This window comes from Oxyura jamaicensis, chromosome 1, assembly GCF_011077185.1.
Source record: "Oxyura jamaicensis isolate SHBP4307 breed ruddy duck chromosome 1, BPBGC_Ojam_1.0, whole genome shotgun sequence".
Taxonomy (NCBI): Eukaryota; Metazoa; Chordata; class Aves; order Anseriformes; family Anatidae; genus Oxyura; species Oxyura jamaicensis.
This window is the reverse complement of record NC_048893.1, coordinates 23,069,535-23,093,145: the sequence shown is the minus strand read 5'-3', so window position 1 is coordinate 23,093,145 and position 23,611 is coordinate 23,069,535. Positions and strand designations below refer to the sequence as shown.

At 38.3% G+C, this 23,611-nt stretch overlaps 1 protein-coding gene and 1 long non-coding RNA gene across 4 annotated transcripts; both read left to right on the top strand.

The window, feature by feature from the left end:
* The first annotated feature begins 3,247 nt into the window (after nt 1-3,247).
* Nucleotides 3,248-16,823, top strand: ASB15 (ankyrin repeat and SOCS box containing 15). Of its 3 annotated transcripts, XM_035315432.1 has the most exons (10): nt 3,248-3,332; nt 7,750-7,877; nt 8,974-9,026; nt 9,125-9,256; nt 9,573-9,731; nt 11,931-12,176; nt 12,803-12,974; nt 13,357-13,927; nt 14,503-14,656; nt 15,799-16,823. In XM_035315432.1, exons 2-10 carry the CDS (start codon nt 7,762-7,764, stop codon nt 15,969-15,971), a joined length of 1,776 nt encoding a protein of 591 aa, XP_035171323.1. In that variant the 5' UTR covers nt 3,248-3,332; nt 7,750-7,761; the 3' UTR covers nt 15,972-16,823. The 3 variants fall into 3 exon arrangements, with proteins under 3 accessions (XP_035171323.1, XP_035171324.1, XP_035171325.1); XM_035315433.1 differs by lacking the exon at nt 8,974-9,026; XM_035315434.1 differs by lacking the exons at nt 8,974-9,026; nt 9,125-9,256.
* A 2,560-nt stretch (nt 16,824-19,383) lies between these two features.
* On the top strand, nt 19,384-22,643 carry LOC118160291. Its single transcript, XR_004747403.1, has 2 exons — nt 19,384-19,776; nt 21,743-22,643. It is a non-coding gene; the product is annotated as an uncharacterized LOC118160291 (long non-coding RNA).
* Nucleotides 22,644-23,611: the final 968 nt, after the last annotated feature.

Genomic DNA, 23,611 nt, shown 5'->3' with positions numbered 1-23,611 from the left:
CTCGAAGCCGTTCGGAGGACGCGCCTAGTGCCAAGACCCGCGGTGTGTGCTCGCGCATGCGCCATGGGGAGGCGGTGGGGGTAGGTGCTGAGGGAGGTGGGGTGATGCGCATGCGCGGGGCTCGGACCGGGAGTTCGGCTCCGCCCGGCTCCTGTTGGCGGCGTGGGTTCGCCCGCTGTGCTGCGGGCTGCGTGTCCAAGCGGGGTGCTTGAGGATATCCCCGTTTTAAATACAAGCACGTTTAGGGAGCGTGTCGACTTGTAATTGCCAAATAAAAAGCTTGTGGAAGTTTCTTGGGCGTCGATTGTGTTTTTCTACATGTAGAATTCATCTGGCTACTTGGTTAGCGGCGGAGTATAACAAAACACTTTTACGTTTGGGAATAAGGTTCAGTGTGGAGATAAGGCAGAATTTCTAAACAATTAGAATTTTAAAAAAAATGATCAGATGGGGCTCCGTGAGGTCAATAGCTTTCTGCCTGGTGAGCAGCCCCCTGTTGGGTACTGGTTCCGGCCTTCATTTCGTAAGAAGGGTGCGCATACCTCAGGAATTCTGTCCGTGCAGTTGGTTTGGATAGGAATTACGTTAGAATTAGCTAATAAACTGCAGAATCCAAAATAAGGTTCACTTAGTAGACTACAACAAGCAGGCAATTTTGGAGTTAATGTTTGCGAGAAAGTAAGTTAAATAGTTACAGAAAACAGCTGTTAATTAAGAGACTGGTGATAGACTGAGAGGCATGAGCAATGAAGAGACTTTTACAATTACTGGTGGACATAAACATAATGTTCATTTAAATATCCATTGCACTGAAACTGATGTTTATGGCCTAGCTGCTAGTTTAAAGGGTGAGTTTTGCACAGTGAGTAAGATTTGATAATATTTTTGTTCTGACTTTATATTGCATTTACTCTGAACAAATTTTTCTTCAGAATTCATTTGGCCCATGTTCAAGTTTCGCTTTTCTAGAACTGGCAAGGAAAACCAACAAACCGAGCTTCAGTGTTTCACCATTTTTGCTGAAATCCAGCTTTACAGTGAGACACGAGCTATTTCAGTTGTGTTACCAGAGCAAGGTGATTAACACGGTTTCTATCCGAATGTGGTGTTTGTGCTTCTGCACTCTCGAGCCAAAAACTTTAGAGATTGCATCAGAGAGATCTGAGGTGTCTGAACATGGCCTTTCTGATGCATTGATAATCTCTCTTTCCTATCAAAAGTTTTTTTTTTTTTTTAAGTCTTTTAAAAAGATCTTTTTAGAAAAAAATAAAAATCAGCTTTTTTTATGGTACCATTCCTGTATTTTGCCTGTCGCTGTGGGGCTCCAGACAGATGACCTACCTCCTGATTACGGCCCAGACCACGGCACAAATTGTTCTGTGTTCTTTATCTGAGTTAGCTCAGTTGGCTTCGTTCAAATACAAGTTCTTATCATCTGTTTAAACAACCCAAGCATAAAGTGTCCTTGCCACATCCTAGGACAGAAAGTAAAAGCTAGTAGTTTTCACTACTGTGTTGATAAATCCGTTTATGAAATTAATCCGGAAGTGATACAGTATGCCACATTGCCAAACTCAGTTTCAATACATAATTTATTTTAAAACATTACAACTCTGAGGCCATAAATACCTACAAAGTATCATTGGATAAATTCATAAAACAACTGCCTGTTCTGTGGGTGTGGGGGAACACCCCACATCGTTCATAGTTTATTGTCTGTTTAGCCCTAGGGACTCCGTTAGGAGTGTTATCCTGCACATACAACATGTAGGCACCCTCAGAAAGCTTTGCTATAACTGTGGCTTCCCTTCCCTTTTTTGTCTCACCAGTGAATATCTCAGTGTAAAGTCTTGCAAATTACTGTATGATTTGATCTCTGGACAAGAGTCTTACTTCATTTACTCACCCTTTACCTCCATGGTAAACATAATGGAAGGTAATTGACCGATTGATATATTCCATACCTTGTAACTATGTAAGATCAGAATCAGACATGTTTATGCAGCAATGCAAAACAGTATTAAAAATGAAAAGCAAAACAATACCATGCTTATAATATGTATATGTATTAGTTCTGGTAGTGCCCTGGTTACATAAAAGAAATGAAAGAACGCAAGTGAGCAATTAAAATGTTTGTGTTCTTTATGTATATTACAAATGTATATATTTTAAATATTTTTAATATATAAATGTATTTCTGTTTCTACCGGCTTTTAGCCAATGGTAGAGCAGGATCTCAGCACTGTTCATGTCTGCTTCTGTTGAACTGAATGTGTTTTTTGCAGGCTCCCAACACTTGTCTAGGTAGCAGTAGCAAAAGGAGTTGCAATTAATGTTATTTATCATCATTAAGTTATTTTCTTGATCTTGTGTCCAAAGATGAGATGCATGCAGTACCTTAGTTAAGTTTATAGTTTTGCAGTTTTATAACACAAGTGAGTCATGGGCCAATGAAGTTCTGACAGTTTATTCTAGCAAGAGTTAACAGTGGAAAATTTCATTTTATCAGAACTGCTAAATCAAGCATATGTTGGAAGCTTATTGTTTTAATTTGTTGTGTTCCCTTTTTGTCGATTTATTTTGGTAAAGATAGTAACTAGTTTGGTTAAAACAAAAGCAAGACAGAGGTGTTGCATCAGTGATATGACTGTCTAGCTAGAGAAACAAAATCCAGCTTCTACCCTCCTATGATTTAACTTGCTGAGCACTGCTGTTCTTCATGGGTTATTCTACATTTATATCACTACCGTCAGTGACGCTGTGTCTTTTTCTTTGTCCAATTTCAAGTTATTGGATCTGTAAAGCTTTGCATCATATCAGCCTCAGAGATAGTGATTATTAGTATAGATGCGTAGATATATATATCACTATATGTAGGTTATATATACATAATCTACCTAGATTATGTATATATGGTGATAATCACCATCTATCTATAGACAGAATCTACAAGTAGTTAAGGGCTAAACCTCCTGAGATCTCCATTTATGTTATGTTACCAGATTTTGTTAATGTAGTCCTTGAGACTAAGTTGGCAATTACCTTATTTTCTTAATGAGAGTTGTTGAACCAATGAGGGCACAGATAATCTTATTATTACCATGCAGACCCTGTGTTACATTTGATGAGATTTTAGAGAAGTCATGTGTAATACTTTCCTGTGGGTTGAGTCTGCTTGTGTTACAGTTGTACAAGGTCAGACCTTAATTTATCTAGCAACTGTGTATTTAATTTTAGAAATATCACAGGACACATCAGCTCGCAGGGCACTATTCCTGGCTGTTCAAAATGCAGGCCCCAGAGTAACAGTGGCAAGATAATGGGTTGAAAAGGTGAGAATATGTGTTATGCTCGCCAATTAAACTAACAGTGAAGTAGTTTAAAACTGTAATATTTAATAGACTGAATCCAAATGTAGACTGCTATTAATTATTTTAATATTTTAATAAACTGTCCTTGCATGCCTAAGGGTCTTCTATTAATAGAGAGCAAAGCTAGGATTGTCTAGTTTATTTTAAGGATAAGAAATTAGAATAAAATTAACACATCTAACATAAACTTTATACCCATGCATCTAAAATGATAAACGCTTGACACACTTCTTTCCAAGGAAAGACTCAATAACCAAATAACCATGAACTGTAAGTTTTGTTTGTTTGTTTGTTTGTTGTTTTTCAGTTAAAACGATGACTTTAAGATAGCAAAACTTTTTTATTTTTTTTTCTTTCTTATAGGTGAAACAACAGTAAGTAATCTGCTTTTTTTTTTTTTCGGGTAGGAATGGAAAAAAATAGCAGAAAAATATCAGACTACTCCAAATGTTATTTAAGGAAAATATTCAATTTAAAAAACTTGCTTAAAAGGCATTTGCAGTTATTTTTAGAGATGTACGGCTGAGGTCTGGTAACTGCAAAACCTCTGTAGTCGAATGGAAGAAAATTTTGCTGCTGAGCTTTGTAGCCTTTTCACTGCTGCGTCACGTAAGAGGGACGTTTCAGCTGCTGCTCAGTGTACCAGCCGTGCTGTTTTATGCCACTGTGATCCGGTGGAACACCCATGCTTCTGTCAGACCTTGTCACCTTAGCACTGCATATTACCAGCAGTGATATAGCAAATCAGGCTCTCAAAGCATTTACAGACCTCGAGCAATGTGTTCAGCACTTGTGCTGTGGTGAAGCTTTTACCTTCTACTTGCTCTACCATGTCAGTCTGTTGCTACCTCAATAACTTGATTTTATGATATATTTATATATATATATGGTGGAATAAGATGGTTTGAAAACAGCGCACTGATTTTAAAACACTGCTTACCTAACACCATTCTGGTTAAGTCTGTGTTCAGGTAGAGCTCTGTGTTCCCTGTGGCATTAGCAGTTCTGGGGACTATAGCGAAGCAGGAGTTAGCTGACCAAATGGGAGTTGTACGACCAGAAAAAAAAAGGTAAGTTTATATGATGAGTGATTTCTTCCACTAATCTTTTGGAGATAAAGTGGAGGTAGACAGTCCATATATTTTTCCCAGAATAAAAGGATTTTCTTGCTAAATGGCTATCCTGCAAGGTGCTCTGTGCTCTTAGTCCATTTTGGAATCAGTGAAGTTGGACAGTATTTATTGATCAACTCACAGGATTAAACCATTTGTGAACATCGTCATAAAGATACTGTAATATACCAAAACAGCATTTTTTCAGATAGCTTTCGATGTGAGGGCCTAATCAAAACCCTATGTAAGTCTTCAGACTCTTTCCATTCACCTAATTTGGCTTTTGTTGAGGCTCCAAGGCAGGTGTAATGTGTTGGGCTGTAATGTAGTAATGAGCATTCAGGCTGGATTCCCCTAAGGACTGCAGCTTCAGTAGGGCTTGCAGGGCATGACAGTCCACCCATGCGGATCTGATGCAGTGACCATGATTTCTAAAAAAGATGCTTCATAAATTTCAGCAATGGCATGGAGTCCTCAGGTATAAAAGGGTTTCAAAACATGAGGAAAGGTGTGAAGAAAGGCAGGGTAGCTTCTGTTTGCCTTTAAGCTGCCATGCTGGCAACAGGAAATTATGAATGATACACATTTCTCCTTAATAAATGAACTTGCCTAAATTAACTCTATAGTCTCATTAGGAATACCTCCCAGTGAAGTATGAATTTATTCTAAAATGCACTTTTCTTTTAGGTGATGGTAGAAGAGATTGCAGATAAGTTTACTGAGAAACTTTTAAAAATACTAGTCCAAAAGAGACGCTGCGGCCTAACAGGTTTGTCAGTCCTCAGAACAGTGTACATTAGCGGATTGCAATGTAAGCATGTAAGGGGCGACACGATGAAAGCTTTAACATGCCATCAAAATTAGGAAAGTGCGTGTGAAGATGAGAAGATAAATTCATGAAAGAACCTTGACTCAGAATTCCCTGCCTGTCAGCAAAGTGCATTGCCAACAAGAGATGAGGAACAGGGGCTCAGGTTGTGGACTTGGTGATTAAAAAAAAACAAATTAGCTCTGATTAATAAGTTTGTGGCAGCATTTAGAAAAAATGTGGTCAGCTGCTTGGTGTTCTGTAGGCTTTTGAAGCTTCTATGCTTTGTATTACACCTTGGTATGTCGACATGCTGAAAGAGATGTGAATCTGTATTACTTGGGAATCTGATTCCAAGAGACATTCAACTTCCTAGTCATTCTGACTCTAAGCCCTTAGTGGTTAGGTTTTGTTTTGCAAGCTTTTTACTAAGTAATGAAGTGTTTGTGGATGGAATTGTGATGCTGACTATGGTACTTTGATTCACTTACTAATTGCTGGATCAATGCAGAATTTTTTCTAAGAAATCTCGTTAGCACATTCCCTTGAAGATCATTTGGCAGAAAATGGCTTCCAAATAATTTCTATAATGTTCCCTCTGGTTGCCAAATGACTAGGACACCCTGCAGTAACTATTCTGTGAAACATGCAACATATGCTTAGTGTAATTATTTAATATTATAGAATCATTGAGGCTGGAAAAGACCTTCAAGACCATCAAGTCCAACAGTCAACCTGACCTGCTGATCCCCATCAGTAAACCAGATCCCTTAGTACCACGTCCACATGTCTCTTAAATGCCTCCAGGGATGGGGACTGCAGTACTTCCCTGGGCAATATTTGTACAACAATTTGACGGCAAGTGTTCTATTATTGCATAAACTCAGAGCATAGCAGTTTAAAATTAAAATAATAATGATAATAATAATTCAACATCTGGTGTCTGCAGTCTGATTAAACGTGTTAAGCTATGCAAATCAGAGAAGCTCTAGCAAAACCTTAAGTCTGCCTGTAAAAAGTTGGGTAGCTACTGTTATGCAAATAGTAACTTATGTTTCTGTTCTTACATACCTTTTATGATATATAAATGCCACATTTTATGCTTCAGGAACCTTCAGCAAGATAGTGTAAAGAGCAACATTCCTTCTAGTTATAATTAAAATTTACCAGCAAGGCATTTGCTTGATGTGGTATCACTAGCAGAAGGCATACTGAACATAAGCCACAGTTACTGTTGATGATATAAGCAGACTGAATTAAACTGGTAACTATAGTTAAAAGATCTGACATGTTCTGTTACTAATCCACTGGGTTTTCCAACCACTCTCACACCTTGAAAATAACTGGCACAACTTGAAAGTCAGCCTAGCTCATGTACCGAATTCTTGTGAATGTCCATTACACGTCAAGACTGCAGAACCAGTGCAGAGACTCAAAGCCCTTGGTCTGCTTTTATAGCCCCCATGCCTTGGCAGTGTAAAATCAAAGCAAGATCTGGAAGTTGGTTCATTTTTTGTTGTTTGTTCGTTCTGTAAATATATTAATGGGTGGCATTAAAAGTGATAATTAATGACATAAGACCATTGTCATTTTGTATTGTAAGACTACCTGTCTGTCCAGTCCAGACATTATTATATTAACATAAATAGGTTTTGCATTTAGTATCCTCTCTTAAAATCCCTTAGTTTTTAATTGAGGAAACACCCCCATCCATGCTTGATTCTGCTCCAGGAGAGGACCAGTGAATACAGAGTACAGCTGAAAACTTGTCTAGTAAAGTTCATTTGAATTCAGAACTGGATGACATGTCACCTCCTAAACTTTAGTGATGTGCTGTGGGCTTTCTCACTCCGAAATCCTGTGGTTTGTAGATCGGTCTTGTATGAATCGCTGCTGGTGTCACTCTGGGTAAGAGAGGCAGGAAAAAATGTTCTTTCCCCCATAAAAAAGAGTCTAGTTCGTAACTTTGCTGAGTGCAGCGTGTGATCACCCTTAGAACTGGTCATATGTTTCATTTGAAAACATATGTCAATGATTCTGAAATGGTTTGAGTGTCTTCCTTTTTTTTTTCTGGAATTTTAAAATGTTTATATATTTATGTTTTGCTCATGAATTCCTTGCAAATGCCTGTTTTTGATTAGGAATCATTCTGAGGGGATCAATTTGCTTACTGTTTGTTATTCATGCACGTATGGAAATCATCTATTCACTGATTTGGTGACTGCAGCTTTCTAAAAAGGAAAAGTCTATTTAATGGCTAACAAATTGGCCAGTATTTCTAGATAACAAAAGTAGCATGTGAACTGTAAACAGAGCTTTTCTAATTGGAATGTACAGTGCTTCAAAGGGTTGTTTTCTATCATTTTAAAATAGGAATATACTCACCAAAGGATTTTTAAATTAAAAGAAATTGATGGAAACACTTGATTTTATTATTTAAAAATTGTATTTCAAATAGCTCACCATAAAAATGGCGGATGAAAGCGAAGATTTGGTTGAAGATCTGCTCACCGAATATGCCATACAGCTTAGCATTCAAGAATCAAATGCATCCAATCCACCAATGTCTTCCAGTTACCATGACAGGTAATGTAAATTCAATATGTGCATGAGAGGTTATGACATATTTATGTATATTTAGAGTGTATATATATATATGTATATTTAGAGTGTTTAGAGATACTGATTTTTAGTGTTTTAAACCATCCTTAAAACAGTTCTTAGTTTGGCCATTATGCATCTTTCTCTGATAAGCACTGTCTGAAAAGAGTAAACAAAATAGAAATGTCGATTTTGTTGGTTTTGTATGTCTCAAAATTGAAAGGGAGATGTAGAACCATAAGTCTTGGACGCCTGTTAGCATTTCTTAATTTCCTGTGGGATCTCGTGAGAGTTTGGATTCTCATCAGGGGCTCCTGTTGTAAGTCTGGAATTTCCCTTGCCACTTGGTGGAGTCACTGGGAATTCTCTTATTTGCCTGCTTTTCTTTTTTAATTTTTTTTTTTTTAAATCTAATCTAGTTTTTAAGATGCTTGTATCACCAAAATCTCTCGATGCGCTAGCAGACACCAGAATTCAACTTACATCTCATGGATGAAATCTCCATGAGATGGAAGTTGAATGCTGGTACTGATAAATGATACTGATAAAACTATCAGCAATACTTTTTCAGGGACAGTGGTACCATCGACATCATCAAACTGTCCATTTATGAACATTGACATTCTGACGCCGTCATGTTCTCATTTGCTGTCTAAAGCTTGTGAATCTGAAGGGCTCCTTGCTGTACTGTGTGACTCTGTAGTCCATAACCAGAATTCTTTTCCAAATTAGGAGGTTTGTCAGAGCACTTCACAGTTTCTTCTGGAAATTGCCATGCCAGGGGATGAGAGGGAAGAGGAGGGGACAGGACACCAGGCATGTGCTCTGGGGGCTCATCAGGAGGTCAGCCTGCAGCAGGAATTGCACCTACCTCAAGAACCTGGGCTACTCTGAAGCTCTACAGTTCAGATGTAACTTAGGAGGTCACACAGCTAATCAGGACTGTAGTTGATATGTTTCAAGGGAAAGTTGGCTCAGATGAGAACCTAATATAAAATACTGAATAAATAATATAATGCATCTATGATTTGTTTATATTTTATATTTTCTGCTTTTTTTCTTTTTTTTTTTTTTTTGATAGTTTTGTACCACCTAGTGAGGAAAATAGGAAAATTGTAGCAGCCATAAAGCAAGGTAAAAACCCTAATATAAAACAGTCTATTTGCAAAACTGAGCTTTCCATATATTATTTTTTTCAAATACATCTCATTTTATCCACTGGATTTCTAAAGGTCAAGTATTTGGGCTCCAAGACCTTGTGAAACAGAAATATGCTTTGGATGAAGCTGATGAAAGAGGCTGGTTTCCACTGCATGAGGCTGCAGCTCAGCCAATTCAACAAATACTTGAAATCATTTTAGATGGTGAGTAAGGTAAAAATATTCCACAAGACAGGGGAAGCAGCAAAGAAACACTGAACAAAAAACAGATGTGCACAGAAACAGGCTGGAATTGATTACTAAAAAGTATGAAGAAATCCTTCATGGAGCATCTTATGTACGGTGTTTAAGTATCAGGCAAATTTTATTTTGGGAGATGTTGCATCAGTTTACACCAGTAAAGTAGTTGCAGTGTTTTTAAATACTTCTTTCAGAAGCCCTACAGTGCAAAAGTGAACGTACATGTGCATGTTAACAACATTTGTCCATTAATGTAATTTTATGTTTTGCTTTCATCTAGCATCTTATAAAACAATGTGGGAATACAAAACCTGTGATGGAGAAACACCACTAACTTTGGCAGCAAAAGCTGGCTTTGTGGAAAACGTACGAGCATTGCTGGAGAAAGGTGTTTGGCCCAATACAAAAAATGACAAAGGAGAAACTCCACTTCTTATTGGTAATTGCCTCTTTTCCCTGTGTTTAAGCAAAGTGAATTGTAACCCATGCTCAACTAAACTGGCACATCCATTTTCTGCAGGCTCAAAATCTAACCATAGCAAGGGGAATTTAACCCCATTTCTGCGAATCCTCATCACTGTGAATAATTCTTACTCACTTCATTACTCCTATTGACTTAGATGTTCTAGCTGCTGGTAATCTTTTTAGATGAAACAAAATGCTCAGCACTTACTGAAACGTACCCAGCACTGAGACCAGCAAGAATTATGCTTCAGGTGACCCCTGAGATGCACTTAAAGATAATCCTAAGAATGTGACCTGTTTTGGTGTTTGAGGCATCGTCTCTGTACCTTCAGGGGCTGTAAGGCCTTTTGCAAGCTGGTCCCATTTGACCATCTTAAGGTACAAGTCAGGTGCAAGAATAAGCTTCTAGTTTAACTAGGATGTACTTTTTATGGAGGTCTGGATGTTACTGAAGATTTTTATTTTTATTGGATGATTTCCTCAGGAGTAGACAGGTATGTTCAATTTCAAAATCTCCCATTTCATTTCCCGTCCCTCTTGCACTGAAAATAAGCTTTAGCTGCATTTCTAACTAGTACCTCCATCTAAAGAAAGGTGATTCCTTTGGAAGATTTTATGCTATAGGTAGACTTAAATGAGCCTCACTATATGTGGGTAGTTTAGCTATTGTTAGCTTCTAGTTTCTGTTGAAAGTCAAAACATCCCCATTCTTCTGAGGAGAGTCAATATGTGAAATTAATACAATTCTCCTGTGTAATGCAAAGTAACATTATTCTGTATAACAAACTACAATTTATATAATTTTCAGTATTAAAATATTACATTCTTGTAATTTTTGTTAACTTTCCTCAGGTGCAATTATATGTTAACATTTTTTGGCCCTGCAACATTTATAGAGTTTTCCTTTAGGATATCTTGCTTTTCCCAAGATATCACTTTGGGATATCTTGCTTTTCATTCAATAAGTCTAAAACTTTTAAGCTATTTTCATCCTTTGCTTTTAACAAATCCTGGGCTATGTAACTATGTAACTAGGGCTGATGATTTTTTTCTCCCTTATAATAGCAGTTTATTTTCCTAAATATTTATCTATACAAACTCCTGAAAATGAGGTTTATAAGCTGTGTAAGGTTTGTGTGATGCTTTTTATGATATTATGCCACTTAGAGATGACAATGTGGGTATAGATATTGTTGTGCATCATACATTTTAATCTTTGTCTGTAAAACAGAGAATCAGGTGTTTAACACTTAACATGATGTTAAAAGCTGAACATGATTTAGTTTCTTCTTTTAATTCTAAAACTCTGGATTGAAAGGCTCTTCAGTACGAAGGTAAATGCTGAAAAAATACCTAGTGGGATGATTTCTGCTTCCAGCTACGTTCAGTAGTACTCCACTTCAAGGCATCTGTGGATAATTATGAAGACTATTGCCTCTTAACCTTCTTACTTGTATGATGAGGCATTCACAAAAGTTAAATTTGCTAACCCTGTGCTGCTGATCTTTCTCAGCTGCCCTGCCTGTTAGTGGAGAGATCTGCTATTCAGATAGTTCAGAAGTGAAATTAGACTCCAACTCTGAATCATTATTTTATAGGTAAATAATTTGCAGGTGTAATTATCTGGAAATTTCAAACTCGTATTCTCAAAAGGGCAGAACATGGTCTTAAAGTATAGCAGATGTCAATTGTGCTTTGGCTAACAGCAGCCGCTGGGTACACATTAGGATTAGAGTTACCAAATGACTAAATCATAATTTTGAGGGATTTGGGAGGGATATTGTAATGCTTAATTTTATTATTGATTTTATTAATTTTATTGTAATGCTTGCACCAACTTTAAAAGTAAGGACTATTGCCTAATATCATGTTATTTTTATTGTTGCTTTTTCTTGCAATTGAGATGCTGCTGCTTTTGCCCTCTGTATTCCAAACTGATGTATTTTACAGATTGTGGTGGTTTGCCTTGATTTCCTGTGCAGCTCACATCATCATTTATTGACCAATATATAAACTGGAATATGCAGATTTCTAGCACTAGAAATCTTTTGATTTTCCTCATATCAGTGCAGAATAAAAAGTTTCTCTAAACTTACTAGATACCTTTAAATTTCAGGTCAACATACCTGAAAATAAAATTTTATTATTTTATTCCCTTTTTAATATCTTCAAGCTGTAAAAAGGGGCTCTTTTGAAATGGCATCCCTTCTGATAAAACACAACTGTAGTATCCACCAGCCGTGTGTAAAACGTTGGTCAGCAATGCATGAAGCTGCAAAACAGGGACGCAAAGATATTGTTTCTCTTCTTCTGAAGAATGGTGGAAATGTGAACCTTAAGGATGGATATGGAGTATCACCATTAGGTGTTGCTGCTGAATATGGTCACTGTGATGTGCTGGAACATCTTATTCATAAAGGTATGTAGTCAGGTAAAAAGGAAATACACCTCTGGACTGGCATATGTCTTGTCTAGTTGCTGAGGGGTTTTAGGGTGGTGATGGAAAAGGAGAGAAAGAGTACTGATGAATGAGAAGGTTTGGTTTCTTGGAAGGAAAGGAAACATCTGTGAGTATTCCTACACTTACATAATCCACATGAAGTGAGTGACAGAGTTGACACCAATACGTTTCAGTCAAAGACGGACCTGATTGTACTGCTATACATGTCCTTTCCCTTCTTTACATCTGTTTTCTTCCCTCCCTTTCTCTTTTTCTGCTTCCTTCCTTTCAATAGTGAATATAATTATGTTGGTATTAAATAATGCAATTAAATATACTTTGAAATACACTAAAATTTTGAAAATCCTCAGTTATAACACTTAAGATCAAAGCAAATCCCACTCAAGTAAGCATTTTCCTACATTTGAACTTGTATCTGTACAAGATTTTTTTTTGACTTTGAGGTCTAAATTTTCCACATTTCTTGTTTTCATAACATTTTAATTTAAATACATCAAAAAATGAGGAGGAAAGTTCTCTTGGCTTGGTTTTATGATGATCTGCAAATCAATTTGGATATAATTCTGAACTGTCTGTCCTGCAAGGTGGAGATGTCCAGGCCTTAGCAGATGATGGTGCATCAATTCTGTTTGAAGCAGCCGGAGGAGGTAATCCAGACTGCATAGCACTTCTTTTGGAATATGGAGGAAGTGGCAATGTGCCTAATAAGGCAGGACTCCTTCCCATACACAAAGCAGCTTATGAGGGACATTACCTGTGAGTATGAGTTTGGACTTAATGTTTTCTTTAAGATACAGCGTGGCTCAAGGTCATATTTGAGGAATGCTATGTTAAACATACAAATGTAGAGATCACTTATATTTCAGAAATGCCAATGTTTTGTCAGCTTGAATCAACTTTTAAGAGTTATTTTAGAATAAAGAAAGCAAAATGCAAAGTATACTGCTTTAAAATTAAGTGAAAAGCACTGAAACGACTTAAACACGAGGTCCCATTTGACACTGCTCAAAACAGATGTTTTGTGTTAGGATCTTCTTGTGTAAAGAATCTACATGGTAGGTTAGCATGTAATTTGGTGATGGTCATTTTCTTCATGCGCAGGAATGATGCCTTACTAATTTTCTTCACTGTTTTTTAGGGTCCTGAAGTATCTCATTCCAGTCACATCCCAAAATGCAATCCAGAAAAGTGGGTTAAGCCCTATTCACTCAGCTGCAGATGGTCAGAATTCTCAGTGTCTAGAGCTCCTCATTGAAAGTGGTTTTGATGTCAATACTCCCTTGGCTGAGCACATTTCAAATAGTTACGATGATGAAAGGAAAACTGCACTTTATTTTGCTGTTTCAAACAATGACATTCTTTGCACCGAAATATTACTGAAAGCTGGTGCAAATCCGAACAAGGATCCTTTAAACTGTCTTCTTGTGGCAGTGAGAGCTGGTAATCATGAAATAGTAAGGCTGCTCCTATCTTACGGAGCAAACGTCAATTGCTACTTTATGCTGGTTAATGATACGCATTTCCCCAGTGCCATTCAGTATGCCTTGAATGATGAAGTGATGTTGAGGCTATTGCTGAATCATGGGTATAATGTGGAGATGTGTTTTGACTGTATGCATCAAGATATCTTTGGAAATTCTTTTGTGTGGTCAACTCCAGAGGAAGAGATTCTCCCAGGATGGACTTCTTCTGTAATAAAGGATAATCCAGTAAATACATAACTTCCTTCTCTTCTCTTTCATATTTCCATTAGCCAGCTTTAAAAATCCCAGACTATTGTACAGAATCAAGCTTAATATACTCACAAAATCCTTTTTTTGAAACATGCTAAAAATAAAACAGCCATTTTTCATTTTTTGACTCTGAGAGAAAATTATCTATGTAGAGTGGTTTTGGTTTGGTGCCTGTATATTAAAGATTTAGGAAGGAAGTTTTAAGAAGCTGAAAAGCAGGATATTGGTATTTCTGTTCCTGTCCAAACCAATGGAAGGGATGCATTTCCAAAGAGTTGAACAAACAGTTGAACAAAGCAATGCTGGAAATTATAGCAGTGTTATAATGGTTATTGGCCTTTGAGCCTGTCCAGAGGAATTAAGGGATCACAAAGGTTAAGCATGGAAGCAAATGGCTTTTAAAGTAACTTATATAGGCATCAATTTATGGCTGTTAAAGGTCATTCCTAATACTTCGTTTAAATTATCTTGTGTAATTGTTTTAATTGTGTTCTTTTGGCATTCCTCTGCACAGATTTTGAAGTTGTTCCTTGATGTGTTTTTCCTTTCAGTTCTGTGACTTTATTGCTGTTCCTTGGTTGAAACACTTAGCGGGAAAAGTTGTTCGTGTTTTTATAGATTACATGGATTATGTCCCTCTGTGCACAAAAATTAAGTTTGTCCTAGAAACACAGAAGGAATGGCCAGAAATTCGTCAAATATTGGGTAAATATCTAAGTTCCAGTTAATGATGTTATGATTTATTATGGGAAACTTTAATTCCCCATGTCAAGTCATACTAGTCCAAAATATGCAATCTAACTGTGTACTACCTAAGAACCAGGTTGTGTCTGTCGTCCTTTCCTCAGATTGAGGCAGATCTTTACTTACTGCCACTGGTCACAAATTAGTTAATTGGACTGCGTTATGACAAGTATGCACTTGGTGAGAATTAGTCTCATAAGGAAGGTCATTGTTGTGTGGGAAGCCTCCTCAGTTAAGCAGAACCACTGAGGTACTTCTCAAACTCCTTATTAAGCCTTGTAACACCAGTCATTGCACAGCTATGGGACTCGACGTTTTTTATTGAGGAGTATTGCTCACACTTCATCCTTCTTTTAGCTCCCTTGATCTCTCAAGTCTGTCAGTCATTCAAGGATTATCATAAAAGCATGGTTTAGATCCTATTATGTTCAAAGTGAGAGGTGATGACAGTGAGTGTACCATCACAATAGTACATCACATCACCATCAATTCCTGTTTTACATGATATACATCTAGTCTTGCCATTGTTAATACTGCAGTTGAATAATATTTCTCCGTACACTTTTACTTTTGAAGTTCTACAAAGTAGCTTAGACCTTCTACCATTGGTGGCAGCAAAGACCTTAACTTAAAAAAAAAAAAAGAAGACTATTGGGAAATATATAAAAAGTTCTCTTTGCAGGAGCTGATTTTATTTAACTATTACTTTATTTTTTTTTAATAGAATTTGATTTAACATCAGAGAATGTAGAGAAAAGAGAGATCATTTATTAGATACAATTGATTATGTTAAATAATGTCTAGGTGTTCAGATGGATGTTTTGGAGACACAGCACGGTGTGAATATTTCCAAAAGGGAGACATACAGTGTTAGGCAGATATCTAAAAGAAGAAGTTTATTTAATATCAACAGAGTGTAATATCACAATTTTGAAGTAAAATAAATGATATTTTGTTCAGAAGTGGCGAGATAATAATAATGCCCCAAGCTAATAGATTTTGATATTAATTTTATTACAGCAAGTTTTGAGATTGTGAACCATCTTACAGTCAGTGTTAATGGTATTATTTTTCCCCTATTTCTCTCTCGCTATTACTTTTAGATAATCCTCGCCCATTGAAACATCTGTGTCGCCTGAAAATACGTAAACTCATGGGGTTGAGGAGGCTCCAGAAACTGTCATCTATGAAGAAGTTTCCACTTCCACCGGTTCTCAAGAACTATATCCTATATAAAGAATATGATCTGTATGGAAAAGAGATACATTTAGAGTAGTTTTTAGAAATAACTGCACAATCTGTAATTAGACTCGTTTATTTTTTTTTTTTCTTTTTTTTTTTTTTACTAGCTGAAGGGCTGCTTGTTGTTTTATATACACTCACAACATTCTGATATTTGTTGTAAATAGATCTTTTATGGGAACAAATTTTTCTTCAAAACTGGTATGTTAAAGCTCATGTTTTAACACACCGTTGTACTATCTGAATCTAGTCTAAAACCAGAATAAGGACATTATAATAATTATGTAGAAAAGTACACTCTAAATGGGAATTCAGATGAAGGAAGGACAAAAGAATTTTCCTGATGGACTTTGCAATGATGATTATAAATACAATTGCTCCTCTCATATTGTGGCATGAAATTATCTGGAAAAGAGAATAAATGTATAATTTAACTCGGGAAGGAAAATTAAACCTCTAAATGCAAGTCTTTGTCATGTAATTGGCATGAAGTGTAACACATTTTATTTTTGAAAAGTGTTTATATTATAAAATTCTCCAAACACATCCAAGATTCTTTTTAGCTATTTTTGCAAAGTGTGGATTCCTAGGTACATCTGCTTGCCAGTACAGCATACCAGTACAGCATGTTTTAGTGCTTGGCAAAGACCAAGGGACTTGAGGCTTTTTAACAGTGGGTAGATTTTGATACACAAACAAAGCAGGAAATCAAGTAGCCTATCCCCATTAGCTGAGAAATGGTGCAATGTCATAACTTTAATCATGGTTCCTACAGAGCCTTTTCAGATCATTTCTCAGCCAGACTAAGCAAGACCCTTAGTTATGCTGTGATGCACTTGGCAGTGTGTTTCTGTGCATGCTGAGAATAAAACACACCAGATTAAATCTTCTTTAAATTATTCTATTAAAAGTGGATTGCACTTACTCCCTTTGCTGTCCTGCCTAAACTCAGAGAGGATTTCAGTTGGTGGATGTCAATGTTACATAGTGCCTAATTCAGAGCATAAACATGCAATTCAAGAGATACACTGGTTCTCCCTCTCTCTCTTTCACACACACACACACACGGACATGGACATGGACAGCTGAAGCATCCTTCTGCCCTGCTCCATATGCTTGCTTTCCATGTTGTTTAGAACTTTTTCTCTGCTGCATGTGATTGCCATATATAACTTATTAACACCTCAGTCAGAAATGTAAATGCCATTTCCAAAGACAGCTCTATCAGTTATTTGTGGATGTGCCCATCCTCACAATATATTTACAGGAGCAAATGGAACAAGCAGAAATTTCTGGTCTGGGACATGGAGAGGGTTTGAGCAGAAGGCTTAGTTGTTGCTTCTGCTCTCACTAGGGCAAGTACTCATCTGCTTTTCCAAGACATGTCTTCTGTTGTTTTGTCAGAAATTTTGACCAGGGTGGAAGAGAAGAATTTGGTCATTTGTGCAAAATTTCCAGGTATGTGGTGTCCACACCAGGCCCTGGCAGTAGGACGTCCCAGCTGACTGCTGACTCCATGTGTGGCCTGGGGGCTGAGCCCTCGATGAAACCAACGTGGCTCTCGGCCGTCAAGGCTCCATAGACCAACACATCCTGGATATACCAGTCTAAATGCATGTGTGCTGCATAACCTATAAACTGGTATTTCTATGTGGGAATTTCTAAGCAGAAATATGGGCTTAATAAGTCTTGAATAGTGGTCATTTCAGTGAGTAGAGTGACCACAACATAAGGATCTGGGTAGTCACATAACTGATACAGTATACTGCTACCAGCAAAGGAAACATGATCAAATAGGGCTTTAGACAGGAGATTTTAAACCCTTTCTGTGGCTAGAGCCAAATTCCATTAGTAATTTTAGTTCATGGGCCAACGTTTATATTTAGGCCTCTATACACGCCTCAGGCAATAGTTACAGCGCCTCTGGCATCAAAGCATTCAGCTCTAGGGCAAAGTATTGCCTGAAATGTTTAAAATATCATGGACTAGTCCTTAAAAGATCACTTGGTAAGTTTAAAAGGTTTATCATGCTTATCTTTCAAACAATACCTCTGGGCCATTTTTGTTATTTGGGAGCCTGTTACAGAAGGTGGCCTAATTCTGCTTTAAAGCTTTTATTTTCCTCAACATTGAAGATGTTTATTTATTGAAGACTTTTTCCTCCTGAACACTAAAGGAAATATAACACCGTAAGAAAGCATGTGGAATGCCTTCAAGGCACCTGTGAACTGAGTGGAGGAGTGAGGGGTAAAGTTTTGTTTTAAATGGAATATGAGGTGAGATAGATGGATAGAAAAAGGAAGCTATTTACTCTGCGTCATGCTTATAGCGAAACTAGGAACTGAACACAAATCTTTTGACTCCCATGTTTTGCAGCCAGATCATTGATTATTACTTTTTTGGAGTTGAGTATGTGCTGTTGAGAGTAGGAAATGTGTGAAAACAAGTGAAGTCAGCAGCCCCAGCTGTAAGAATAAATGGCTAGGAAAAAAAAAAAAAAAAAAAAATGATTTTTTCCCCATTTGGACTCCAATTGAAGCCTTGTAATGCTGGGTTTTCAATTTCTCTGCTATTTGGGTGTGACTTAATAGGTGTTCCATTGCAACCCAATCCCATGGCACGCCTACCCATGGGTGACATTGGCTAGAAGTAATTAAATGCCCTGGCTTTGATTCAGGCATGCTCTGGGGTAGGGACTCTGATCAGTTTGGGGACAATGTTTGAAAGCAGCGATATCATTTGGTCTCTGTTTCTCATAAAATCTGACACAAACAGCTGCACCAGACTGATGAGCTCTCCAAGGAGCCAGGAATTCAACTGTAGTTATGTCAGACGTTGCAGCATCAGTGAGATGAACTCTGTAGCTGTGTTTTCGTATTTTGGTGAAGGACCAAAGCCATGAGTTATATGACCAGCTATACCCTTTAGGGCCCATAATATCGTGTATGCTTTCCATAAAACTTCCACGCACCATGTAATCTGGGAAGCTGGCACGGCAGATCCTTGCTCTGGGTATCAAGTGGGAGACAATTTTACTGTTTTACTGCATGAGCCAGTGTTCTGCCTCTGTTTTTTCATTCCTCAGCTGCCTTTTCTCTAATTCTTCCTGATAGTATGTGAGTCTTATATGGAAAAACACAGTCACAAAGCAGTGCTCTTTTGTGTCTACCTTTGGGTAGGTAAAGGGATTTTTCTGACCTTTATTTGGGGCAGAAAAAGGCTTCTAAAGTAGCCAACTGTTTACCTATGGTTTGCATGGAGAAAAGTGACATAAACTGATCAGTGCTTATCTCTGTAGTAGAACAGGTCTCTTCTCTGTTAGCTTTTGCATCAACCCCCTTAATATGTGCCTGGTGAACAATGTGTTGCCCTCATCTGTTGTCTTCTATGTAGCCAGCTTTGCCTCTCTGTTGTACTCAGCAACAGCACTAGGCTGCCTGCTGAGTCAGTCCATTTATAGCCTTCCTCCCCCTCTTTTTTTTTTTTTTTTTATTATTATTTTTTTTCCCTGTGAGCCTTGGCACTGGTAGATGTCTGCTCAAGAAGCTGGTATCAGGAAACATTATTCCAGCCAAAGTGAATTTCAGCCTGACTGGCTCTATTCTGGCTTGTTCTCTCCCTGACCTTTCCACTGGAAATTGTTTAGGCTGCAGTAATTAAAACTGGAACCTTGCTGTCCAAGGTGTCTATCCTTTGGAGTCCTTTTCTGTACCTACAGATAATTACCTTGATTCAAACCCACACGGTCTATCTCCAAATGCACAGAAGAGACTTCAAAAAAAATCCATTCTGATCCTTTATCAAGACAAATGCTGGAGAAATCAGAAAGAAGTACATGGGTAAGTGCACCAAATAACTGTATAAATATTTAAAGGTATATATTGCAATGGGAAACATTTTCTCTCTGGAGTGCTCCCTTAAGTGTCACTCACACCAGCAAAAGAGGTACTTAGATCAGGAGAAGTATTCCCTGAGGAACCTGTGTTTCATGATTCTCCTGAAAAGCTGTAAAAACATGTTGTTAGTAGTCTTAAGACTGATATGGTACCGTAGCTCTGGTGACATGTACAAAGTATTTAATTTCATTTTCAAAATTCACATTTGCAGTAGAAATCTTTACATTTGATCAAGTTTAATGGAAAACTATTTACTTTTGCCAGCATAATTTGTGCATGGTAGATACAATGCCCAGACTCCCATTGTCATTAATATGGGCTATTTCAAAATAGACATAAATTCTCTACTTTATTGTCTTTATTTACTTAGTACTGCTGCTTGTATTTCATTCCTTATGATTTACATCATTTGCTTATATTGCTAGGATATTTTTTAATAAAAATCTTAATAAACACACACTGTTAAAATACCTTGACTTAAAGTCAAGGAAATGCTAGTTATAGCAGTTAGTACCTGTATTGCTCCCTGGGTGTAAAGAAACAGCATTTTTTTTCTATCTGAAAGGCAAACTGTATTTTTGGCAAAGCTACACAGGAAAACTGAGTCTAAGGCATTCAACAAAGGATTAAGGGCATGCACTCCTTATAATTACTTACAATTTAATAGCTACATACTCTGACCTAGACATACAACTTACGGTATATTTGCAAATATCACCGTGAATAATGTAATGCTTACAGTGGCAGATGTTAAATATTTTATCATGTTTTTTGAGAAAGAACAGGCTGACTACAGATGCCTAACAGCATCCCAACTGTGCTTCTAAAAACCACTTCATGCCTGTCTGCATTCAGGAGTGCCTCTGCTACTTTCTCTGCCATACAGCGGCCTCTGCTTCCTGTCCAAAACCATTGAGCAATATTGCTCTGTAATTCCAAACAGCTGCTGTGGTCACCCTAGTGTCTGTACATCAGTAGTGAGTGAAATGATTTCTATATATAGTTCGTAAATCTGTTGGCAATCTGTAAAGCACATTGAGATTCTTCCTGAGGGATATGAGCAGCTATATGAAAGCAAGAGCATTGGGACAACCATTGCGTATAAAGCACTTTATCTTTTTGGTGTGGCAGAAACTGGCACTGAGGAAATGGACAGTCAGTAGGGATGTGGAGAAGCACTTACAGAATAGCACAATAGTTTGCTCTGTCTGAGATAAGCAGGTTCCTCTCATGTTGTTATTATGGAACGTGACTTATTGTACTAACACAAGATGGTTAGAAAGTTTTCCTTCTTTTAATCAAATGCTAAAGAAATCTGTTAGTCCAGAAATGTTTTTATTTGCACTGTTTCTTTTTTTCCCCCAGCGGTTTCCTGCAGTAAAGTTCACCTTTTGACTCCCATTTCCAAGATGCACCCTTGCACACTTCCCATCATCAGCACCACCAGGACCCATTCATTTATTTTCTATGACTTTTTCTTTGACATTACTATGACATTTTTCTATAATTCTTCTGTCTGCTTGATAAACAAGGCAACCCAAACACCTCCGCCATCGAAATGCACTAGATTAGTGGTTGCCACTTGGCTTGGTGCTTTATAGCATTCTCCAGACTTCTGGTTACCTTCCCAGCAGCTGGTGGGAATGCTGTTTTCAAAACTAATCTGAGCAATAAGGCAGTCCACATGCACATGTTTTTGAGTGAAAGCTGATCTCTGTTTGTGGTGGGTCTGAGCTGTTAAGCTACAATCTGGACCTGGAAATCTGCCCTCCCAGTGGCCTGGAGTGTGCTGCAGAGGGTCAGCAGGAAAGATCTGTCATTGGTTTAGGATGTTGAGTCTGATTCCCAAGCAAAGACTGGTTTTGGTTCATGGTCATCTTTAAACTCATCCCACTTTTTGTTTTCCTAGCAAGGATGAAGAGAGAAGTTTTTCTCACTTGTGACTCCCCGTTTACAGCAACACCAGGAGAGATGGACTGGACAACAGAATCATCTGGCACAGAGAAAATCAGCTGAAAAATTGTTCCTTCAAATGCCTTCAGAGCATGCTTTATGCCATTTTCTCTGCTGATACCAGTATTAAATGCAGGTGATGACACATCCTTTTCAAGAACAGTATGGTGTGCACAATTTTCAAAAGTAATGCTGGTCTCTTGGGAGAAAGAGCTACAGCTTGTCCCATCAGTCTGCCTGCCTGTCCTGCCTAGATGCCAGACTGCTGACCCTTTGTCTCTTTTGGACTCTGCGTTCAACGTGGGCCTGTAGAAGCAGCATACAGAAATATATATATGAGGAAGATGGGTAAAAAAGTGTGAGGCAGGAGGGGGATGGCAGGCAGCAAGGAGCTCCAGGAGGAGGACAGGGGATGTGGGATGAGGGGCAGGAAGGAGAGGTCAGGGAAGGGAGATATGGAAGGCCATGGCAGCGAGGAGCTCGGGGCTGGAGCATCAGGGCCTGCATGAGGGGTATGCATCAGGGAGGGTGATAGGTGAGGAATGGGGGTGCAAAAGAGGTGGGGAAGGGTGAGAATGTGCAATGGGAGGGAGAGGGAAAGCCTGTGGTGGCATTGTTTTTAATGTGCTCTATGGCAGTTGGACCCGTTCCTGCAGCGTGGGCCGGCGTTTTGATACAAGCCAACGCATCTGTCTGACAGGCTGTCCTCAAGAGCTGTGACTGAAATAGCCGGTGTCCTGGGGACAGGCCGTGTCCCACGCCTGAGGACAAGGTTGTACAACACTCACTTTGCTTTCCTGTCGTTTGCCCTGCGGTCACCAGACTGCAAGTAAAGTTTAGGCCATGGGTTTTGCCCCGGTCGGGGATGTCTTCTGCCTGTCTGATGTTGCTCACTTCCTTTCAACAAGTGGGCCAACAAGGTGTGGAAACCTGTGAGAAGCAGAACATTTCCTAGGCTGCTGCTTGAAATATTTAGTTGCTTGGAAAGGAAAAAAGGACATAAGCACATAGAAATGCCTATTTCCTACTTTTAAAACATAGGAAATAAGTCACTTGGCCTAGGGAAGATTGAAAGTCCTGTCTGAAGACTACCAGCCTCTGAGTGGGCTCCGTTCCACTCAAAGCCAGAAACCTGCACCCTAGATGTTTCAAATGGCAAGTGAGACCTGCTCCTATAAAATGGGCTCTCTCAGCTCCTATCTTCTCTCACCTTAGCCCCAGTCCTGAAGGAAGCAAATATTTCAGGGTTTGTTTGTTTGTTTTGAATAAGTGAAGAGTTTTCATGGCCTAGAACTGAAAAAAACAAAACCAAAAACAACAACAAAACAAAACAAAACAAAACAAAAAAACTATTCCCGGAATACAGGATTTCAGCAGGGTGTTAGGGTCATGGTTTGGGGTTTTCTGCTGGTAGCTGGCAAAGTACTTTGGAGGATTCATCCTAGATATCAGTCAACACGGCCATTATTGACCTGTGCACATGGACTACACGTAGCCCATGCTCTGCTCTCATGCTGCCTGCGACAGGAGGAAGTTCACTGTGCCACCTCTCGCTTCAACCACCTCACACCTCGCTAACACAACATTTCTTCCTGAAGGGTTTATATCAGAGTCGCAGTTGTGTGATTGAGCACATAGCATGGGATGTACAACAGGATGTCCAGGCTGCTATTTTTGCTTGTTGGTTATCGTTTTTTTTTTGTTGTTGTTTGTTTGTTTTTCACCAGAAATCTGAATGTTTATAATGTTTGAGAAATGGAACTGGGGGAAGAGAACAAAAAGTCTCACACAGGAATGGTGATATTAGGAAAACAAAATCACTTCT